We start from the raw sequence: 8,972 nt of genomic DNA, 5'->3' as shown, positions 1-8,972 counted from the left end.
TAACTAGAAAGTCATTGCCCTGTATTTAATTAACAACACCGATTTGAATAAAGACCATAAAGTTATTTAACAAGTCAGATAAGAACACGCTGTCGTGCAGGTGGGAGGGGAGGATCCTCACACAGAAATGTGAGCTTTTATATTGCTACTGTGCTCCCTTCTCAGTTCATAACAAAGCTTTAGAGCAATGTCTTGACATGCTATGCATAGCACATTATCCCATTGCCATGCCCGGCCTCTGACAGAGGTGCTGTGTAACTGGATAAAATGTGTATTTACCTCCAGCCCGTGAAAACTGAAGCACAGCCCACACTATTTGTTCCAAAATAATTATGGGTGCATTATTAGTTAGCACCCAAACACCCCCAGGAGGAAGGATCATTTCCCTGACCTTCCTGCAAAGCCGGCCAAAATGGTGAATGGTCTTCCAAAGAGCCACCAGAGACCAAGTCATTCAACTGGGCAGTTTTTATTCATATAACACAAGTTCATACTTCGCCGTGGCTTCCGCACGGCTGCCTCCGTTCAGTACATAAACTACACACCGCACAGCGATACACAGAGCTCAGGAAAATGTCAGCTTGTGAGTACAAAACGTTAGTCTTCCGATTGCGAGAGAAGAAGCAGATATCAAAATTGCACCAGAAAAAAAAAAAAACACAACACACACCACGCCAAGTAACACAATGGCTGAGTCGAGACCAGAACTAATTAAAACCAGCAGCAAGCAGCAAGTTGCTGGACAATAACATTAAAAACCATTTTTTCCTGTAATTTACAAATATGCAAAGTATCAGGTTACTTAAAATTAAGAAGCATTTTGCTTACTAACATGAAACATTACTAATTTGTAATGTATCATAATTAACCAGGTATACAGGTTTCTGTGTCCCTGTGGTTTTTACGGCACATGGTGCCACTCTGGGTAGGTCACGCCTCGGACAGACAGAGGGAAGAACAGCGAGAGACGGAACCGCTCTGGGGGACAGTCGGCTCCAACTCCCCCGTCACAATTTGCCACTCAAGGACCTTGGTTTAACCACAAGATGGACATATTTCAAAAAAAAATCATAACAAAAAAACCCCAGATACAATGTGTATCAACAAATCAACTGCTTCTGGCCTGCAAGTGCAAGAAACATCTTTGCCTTCTAAGCACAGTGAAATCCCAGGACCAGAACCAATTACTACAGCAATTGGTTTTGCATATTTAAAATCTGTTACAGTATCTACAGTAAAAAACATCTCACAGAGTAAGAGGGAACGAACAGGGAACAGTCTTACCAAATAAGTCTTATTCTATATTTTTTGGGTGCTGCTATGGCTTGACGAAGCTGAAGGGGACGGAAAAACGTTAGTAAGAAAGAAGATGAAGCAACAGCTTTACAGAGGAAAATCCTAGGGAATGCTCAGGAACGGGACTGGCAGCAGGCCAAGCGTGCCTGAACACTCAGAACTATTGCTGTCTGAAGACTAAAGGCACATCATAAATCCCCTCTGTGGGTGCTGCAGAGACAGCCCAGCACTGCCTTCCAGCCAAGGTTGGGGTTCCAGGGCAGCAGCATCAACAACATGGTCACCCCGTCCTCTGACAACTGCATTTCTCAGCCAGTGCCAGACACGACAGGCTGCAGCTCTGGGGCAGTGTCAGCTCTCTTGCCCCCAGAAAGGATTGCACTCCCGGCTCCCCTTATTTCTGGGAGCCACGCTGCTGGTGAAGCACTTGTGGCACGTACCAGAGAACTACCTCACCTGGAGGAGGTAAGTGGGAAGGGTGTAGAAAGCATCGTTAAAGAAGTGCACCAATCAAACCAAACCGAAGTCAGCTAAACCCAGCTTCATACTAGATTTATAATCCTACAGTTTCCACAGATCTGCATGGTAGGATTTAGTAAAGAGGCTTAGTTAGGAGCTCAGAACAGCCTGGACGATGCATTTCAGTCTTCACAAACAAGCCTCACACCACTGCAAAGGCAGTGCCCCCTCACCTGTACAAGCCCCTGACATCCCCCCATGTCTGGAAACACACTAAGCCACCCCAAAGCTGCAGCTACGGGGAGGAGTCGGGTCTGAACTGAGGGAATTTAGGGGGTGCCTGACTCCCCACACACCCCAGAGGAAAAACCCTGCTCTGCAGCTGCAGCCTCTGCTCTGGTGCAGCACCCAGAGCCTCCACAACAGCCCCTGGGGAAGACAGGACCCAAGGGTGCTCTCACCTCTCTAAGAGGGGCACACTCACATCTAGAGCAGAATTTGCTGTGAGCAAATCTGATATCCAGCCTCCAACCAGAGCCTGGTACTTCCAAGGAATAAGGAGGAGCCCTCAGAAGGCATCTGTGGCAGCTCCAGAGCAAACACCCTCCCCTCAGCTCTCTCCCTGTGCCCTGGCTGTCCCAGCACCCGCCTCACAGACCCGGGTTCTGTGACTTGTAGGTCAGGATCTCTGCAGCGAGCTGTTGGGGATCCAGCAGCCGAGGGAAACGGCTCATCACGGCGTCAACCAAGTGGGGGTGGAATATGCCACACAACTTGACGTGCACTTTGGCCCGCTCCTCTGCAAACTGGTCAGAGACAGCCCACTGGCAGGAGTCCCCGTAGGCCGGCCCGGGGGCTCTCGGTACCGAGCGAGGATCCCTCACGCTGGTAGATCTCACTTGAGGAGGTGGCATCTGGTAGGGTTCAGACCAGTACTCCCGAGAATGGGGCGGGGGGGTGTTATACTCACTGGGCAGGCTGTACTGACCAGCATTAGCTGGGTGTACGGGTACCCCATAGCCTGAGAAAGAGTGGGGAGCTCCTGAGGGAGACATCTCAGGGCTATACTGCAAGAAGCTAGCACCAGAGGAGGAAGATTTATGGGAACCATGCTTGTAAGAGACCAGACCGTTCTGCTCTAAGCTGGGAGAGTGTGGGTAGAGGGGTCTCTGCCTGCTGCAGGTGCAGACAGGCACCTGGTCAGGGTGGGAATGATCACAGTGACCGGTACTTCTGTAAGGCCACATGTCAGACAGTTGGTTCTCCAGAGACCCAATGCCTGAGTCGAGATGCTCCTGAGAGATATAAGACAGAGAGTCCATATGAGGCTGCTGGTACCTGTCGGAGGCCCGGTGGCTCCCGCTGCAGGCAGGGACACCCCCTGACACACAGCCCTTCACCTGAAGCTGAACGTCACTGGGCTTGGCTTTGTGGGGCAAGCTTTTCCTCTCTGCAGACACCTTCTGCAAAGAGCTTTTATCGCTCTCCGCGGGCACAGAGCACAAGAACTCTGCCTGGGAACCTCTTTTGCCCTTTTTCTCCTCTTTGGCAGTGGTAGTTCTGGTAGGAGACAACCTTGCATTGGCTCGGAGTTCATCAGCTAACGAGCGCTGGGGCTGATTTATCCTTTCAGGGTGGTAGAATTTACACTTAATTCCATAAGTGCATTTCTTCCCTGCAAGGAAAGGCAGAGCATGGAATGAGCAGCTGAATTTGAGAAAACATATGAATTACATTTGTGCAGAGACCTCAGTCCCCATGTTCAAAAGGCAGGTCTTACCATAAGGGCACTGTTGCTTCTTGTGTTCTGGCACAACAGGTTTCTTTCTGAGGAAGTTATCCAGGCTGGGGCCGTGTCGCCCTAAGGGATCATCTGGAGGCATAAACCTAAAGAAAAATAAGTCTCAAATCAGAAGCAGTTCACTTTCTTGGGTCAGGGTTTCATTTTGTCTGGAAGTCTCCCATCCCATTGAAGGTTAAAAGCTCTCCGAGCCCCAAAAGCTTTCCCATTTCTCTGTAGTGGAACTCCCCTGTCGCTTGGTGACAGCTGGGATGGAGTGATTCACCTCGGGCACAGAAGGGGTTTTGTGCTCAGCTGCTGACCAGAATTAGCATTTGCTGCTGGGCCTGCTAATAACTGTCCTGTGAGGAAGTCAAGTCCTGGAGCTCTCCCAGGAACTCCACCTCAGCAGAACTCCCAGCTCAAACCATGACCAGCTATTAGGATGACGCCAGTTCCTTCTGCCTTTGTACCTCACCACAGCTGAGCAGCTCTTCCCACCACGCTTCCTTCTTTTAAAAAATATCTCTACAGGATTTTTTTTTCCCATTCTGTACCAGCATTTTGCTCTTTTCACACATCACTTGCCATTGCTTCAGTAAAACCAGACAGCATGGTCACACAGAGCTGTTTTAAAAGCAAAGGAAGAATGGGAACATACTTGTCATTAACAAAGGAGTACATCAGAAGACGCTCCTCAATGAATTTCTTCCACTCAGGACGCTCGTTCTGCAGGTCCCGATAAGTATCGTTAGAAACCACAATGCCATCCGACTCGTGTGCCAGTTTCACAATGAATCTATCATCGTAACAGACAACACGCTTGCCTCCAACCCGCCTGGAAGGAGTGAAGACCAGGATTTTCTTCTTTTCAAGGTCACGGAGAATGTACTGGTCTAGAACAAACACAACCATGAATATACTTAACACAACCCAAAGGCCTTCACACAGGTAAAGAAACATTACATGAATTTTGCTGTTTGTTTGTAAGGTCATTTAATCTCTCCACAACCCAGCCTACGTTCTCATCTCATCCATCAGGCTGTCGCAGGTGGGTTCCTCACCCCAGCCCTGCCTGGCACCAGGAACACTCAGAGGCTGCTGTAACACAACGAGTCCCATCCACACTGTCCTTCAGACGCACAGCGATGTGTGTTTAACACTGGCAGGCTCCTACCTCTTGTGGTGCCACACCACACACACCTCTGAGCAGAGTCACTCAGGCATCTCAGCTGTTTGCAGCTTCAGAGCAAACTCCCCTCAATTTGAATAATTCTGACTAAACTCCCATCAAGCTTTAACTTTTAGCATGTTGAAATCCCATACAGTCTAAGAGGAAAAATGCAAGTAATAAGAGACAAGAAGTTAGGAGGCAGAGTAGTATAACATTCTTTGTTCTCTGAATTATTCCAGCTGATCCATGCAAGAACTTGCTTAGGGGACAAGTTAATGACTAATTCTCACCGGTCAGCTCAGCTTACCAGATCTCCTACTGCTCAGATCTTCCATTCATAAGTTAATTACTAACTAGCCAGAACTTTGCAAGCTCATTAAGTGACAAAGCAGTAAGCCTGAAAAAGCTACTTTTGGTTTTCATATTTCCATACCTGTTATAAGTACATCCGGTCGCGGCTGCTCCTTCCTCCAAGATGGCACAAAGACTGTAATATCCTTGTGTCCCCTGTCCCAAAACCACTGGACAGCCAGAAGGATTCCTCGGCAGGAGAACACTTCTTTATTTCCATGGCTGCATTGAAGAAGAAAAGGAAGGATTTCAATATTCAGTTATGCACAGACTAGCCAGGCAATGCTCTAAGCAAATGGCTCCAGCAATTCAGACAACCTTTAGTGGAGACGTGTCTAGAGTGGCACGGAGTTCATAGCTCCCCTCCTGTGAGCAGCAGCACTAAGAGCTTCACGGAATTACTGTTGCTTTTAGCACCTCAGTATGCCAAGAAATAGCCAAATCCTCCGTGGGAGGGAGAGGGCAGCTGTAACCGCTGCAGCTTCTCTGAAACGCTGCCTTTCCTTTAACTCTGGACTCCACATTTTTATTTTTAGCTGTGACTACAACATGATCTTTCTTGAGCACCCTTTGTCCCATTCTGCCAGCTCACACCAGCAGCGAATCCTGCCCCTGTAAACTGCACTCTCACTAGGCATTCTCCTTGTGAAGTTAAGAAAAACAAGACATTTTATGCCTGCAAGGACATCAGCGCTGTTGAAAGATGCTTCTTCGTTATATTATGGCCCCAAAAGTCAGTTACAAATGCACTATTTGCACAAAATAGCAATGTCTCCTGTTAACGGGATCAGCGGCGAACGTCTGCACAGCACTTGGCAGTTTGAGAGCAAAGTTTGACAACAGCATCAGACGCTCCACACCAGTGCAAAACCCTGCTGCTTAATGATTCAATAGGTCCTATCAATAAGTTTCCAGAACTTCTAAGAGGAAACCACCACTCCTGTTTTACCAGTGCCAGCATTTACAGCTTAATCAGCTCTTCTGTTGATAATGGTTCTGGCAAAGTTCCAACCTTTCTGTATCGCAGCCTGATTTGTCATTCCGGGGATTCAGGATGACACTCCGGGAAGAGGTACTATGCTGAGGAGTAATGCAGTAAGGTTTGCCCCACCAGGGCACTCCCCCTGCCCCAAGTCTTCCTCTCCCCATCCAGATCCGAAGGGCATTCCAACACCGGGCACGATGGCCAACGCCTCCATAGAGCTCACAGCCCAGCAGAGGCACTGCTGAGGGGCACTACTCCAGCTGCACCACCAGGAATAAACTTTATTTCTCCTGCCCCCACCCCTCTCTGAAGCCATAAGGAAATGGAAGAGTATATTCTATAGGAATTATACTTTTAACACCAAAATTAGCACCTAAAGAGACACCTAGCACATCTTCATTACATTAACAATTAGAAGAATGATGCTCTAAAAAAACTTTCTCTGATGCCAGACTGGTTTTGCTATAGATAGCCAGACACAGGTTACTAATGGGTTCAAGAGATAAGTGAGAAAAGTATTTTTTTTTTTTTTTTTTTTTTTGAGTCCCTGCTACCAAATCTCAAGTCTCCAGAAGGTAGCTAATTGGGCCGATCTGATTTGGCAGCAGCCAAGGAAAAATTCCCTTAGAAGGAAGTGAAAGCTAATTTCCACTATGATTTGCATATGTTTGTCAAGAGCTGTTGAGGGAGGCCGCTGTACACACTGCAAATGAATCAGCAGGGAACATCACACCATCAATACAGGAAGTTTCAGAATGGAATTCCCCTTCTAGCAAATTGCTTAAAAAAAAGCCAGACTGCTTTTCTCATGTCAAACTCTGTCCTACCCACAGCGTTGCTGCTGCCTGGCCTGCCCCCAGTCACATCTGCTGTCAGCTCTCCTGGGCTTTTTGGGATAACTTTCAGGGGTAAGAGGCTCCTCATTCAAAAAACCCAGTCTGTTGTTTAAGCCTGAGCACTTATCTAAGGTAAACTCTGCTGCCAGAGTCACACTTATCAGCCCAGGTCTCACAATGGGCCATTCTCCTCCAGTGTTGGCCCAGCCACAGGAGAACAGGGCTGTGCTCCCCTGGGGACACCCGGGGCAGAGCTTACCCCCCAGCCCTGCCCCACGGCCACCAGAACCCCCCCCTCTGCCCTGGGACTCGCAGGCTCCGTGTGTCGATCACACAGCAGACCGTACCCCACCTTCTCTCCGTCCTCTTCTCAGAACTGTCAACCACGGCTTAGAGAAAAACCACACCTGCCATGGAACCTCCCCGCAGCACTTTCACCTCCCACAAAACCCAGGGCAACGCACACAGCTCCTCCGAGTGCACCCAGACTTATTTTTTTTTATAAAAAATCCGTGTACACAAACATACACTACAAGGCCTATTAAGCTAAAACGCAGTGAAGGAAGCTTGTTTTTCAACTGCAACGACTGAGCCCAATTCAGAAACCTGGGGCATTAAATTAACAGTGCCCAGACCCCCCCATATAGAGGTGGGGAGCACAGCACGGGGGCTGGGGTCGGGGTGGGCAACGCTCACTATCACGGGGAACAAAAGCCAAGGTGGAAGCAGGGACATCAGGCCAATAAATATCCAGCCCAGAGACTCCAGGTGCTCCAGGGATGTCAGCTCCTTGCTCAATCCCAAGCAGCTTCACAAGCTGCCCTCTGGCTTGACAAGACCTGTGCCACCAGGACACCTGAGAAGCTGAGGGTGAGCCACAGCCTGGCCCCGGTGACACAACAGGCTGGAGTGCCCCTTCGACACCTCATCTATCTCTACACTGCATGGAAATTCACTCAAAATACAGGAGTCACACTTTGCAGACTAGTCTCCAATGCAGGAGACAGCTCCATCTTACAAAGCCTTCTCTAATTAAATCTGTAATTATTTATTGAGCAACTTCCTGCTACAGAAACTTACATAAAGCCATTAGGTAAGAGGACAATGTATCTTCAGTTATCCTCCTCATTAGCGAGAAAACAGAAGGAAATGTCACTGTTTCCAGGAAGCACGCCTGCTCCTGTCAGAGCCCTGTGACCACTGGTCCCGGGCTGGCAGAGGCCACGCAGGCAGCCAGCGTCTGCAAACACGATGCTTATCCCCCGAGAGCCCCACAAACCACTGAGGTGCCTTGGAAAATACCACCAGCTGCTACCAGGGCACCCAGGTTTTGGCTGGCACGGTGAGAAACCCCCCAGGTTTGTCAGACTCCAAGCTCTTAGTGCCCCACACACACCCCACAGCCAGAGGGGACCAGCTCAAGGGGCCACCCCTGTGACCACCACCCGGCCCCGCAGAGCCCACCGTGACCACCCAACACCCCCAAAACGCACCTCATGGCCACGTTGCTGCCATCGATAACGATGGGCTTCAGGTTCTCGCTCTCCGTCTCCTCCGGGGCCGGCGGGGGTGCGGGGCTCTTGTTGGCAGCACCCCCCCGGGGGACCAGGGGGGCCTCTTTGGCCTCCGGGGGGGTCTCGCCACCCTCCCGCTCGGCCGGGCCGTGCTTCACCAGCTCCCCCAGCACCGTGTTGGTGTCAGCGTTCAGGCCCAGCTTCTGCAGCACGACGTGGATCTCCTCGGAGGAGTAGCCCAGCTTGCGGAAGAAATCCACCTTCAGCTGCATCTCGGCGGGGTCGCAGGGCTCCCGCCCGGGGCTCCCCGCCTCCTCGGGCGGCTCGGGACCGGGCAGGCCGCCGGGGCCGCGGCTCTCGCTGGGCTCTCTGCCGCTCATCCTCTCTCGGAGCCGGGACGCCGGCGGGCTGACGGCCGGCAGCGCCTCAGGCCAGCCCGGCAAGGCGGAGAGGCTGCCCGCGCTCATGGCTCCCGGCGGGGGACTCCCGGCCTCCGCTCACACCCCGGACCTGCGGGCCAAGACGGGCGTTAGCAGCGGGCCCCGGCCCCCTCCCGCCCCGCGCTCCCGGCCCGGCC

The 8,972-nt window shown here is 50.7% G+C and overlaps 1 protein-coding gene across 1 annotated transcript; it reads right to left on the bottom strand.

The window, feature by feature from the left end:
• Positions 1-450: 450 nt before the first annotated feature.
• On the bottom strand, positions 451-8,903 carry ZC3H12A (zinc finger CCCH-type containing 12A). The gene is made up of 5 exons (XM_014946596.1): positions 8,375-8,903; positions 5,143-5,282; positions 4,197-4,431; positions 3,536-3,642; positions 451-3,430 (listed from the first exon to the last, which is right to left on the bottom strand). Exons 1-5 carry the CDS (start codon positions 8,860-8,862, stop codon positions 2,406-2,408), a joined length of 1,995 nt encoding a protein of 664 aa, XP_014802082.1. The 5' UTR covers positions 8,863-8,903; the 3' UTR covers positions 451-2,405.
• Between the last annotated feature and the right edge of the window lie 69 nt (positions 8,904-8,972).

Source organism: Calidris pugnax, unplaced genomic scaffold (assembly GCF_001431845.1).
Source record: "Calidris pugnax isolate Ruff unplaced genomic scaffold, ASM143184v1 scaffold113, whole genome shotgun sequence".
Classification (NCBI taxonomy): Eukaryota; Metazoa; Chordata; class Aves; order Charadriiformes; family Scolopacidae; genus Calidris; species Calidris pugnax.
This window is presented reverse-complemented; position numbering and strand designations above follow the sequence as displayed.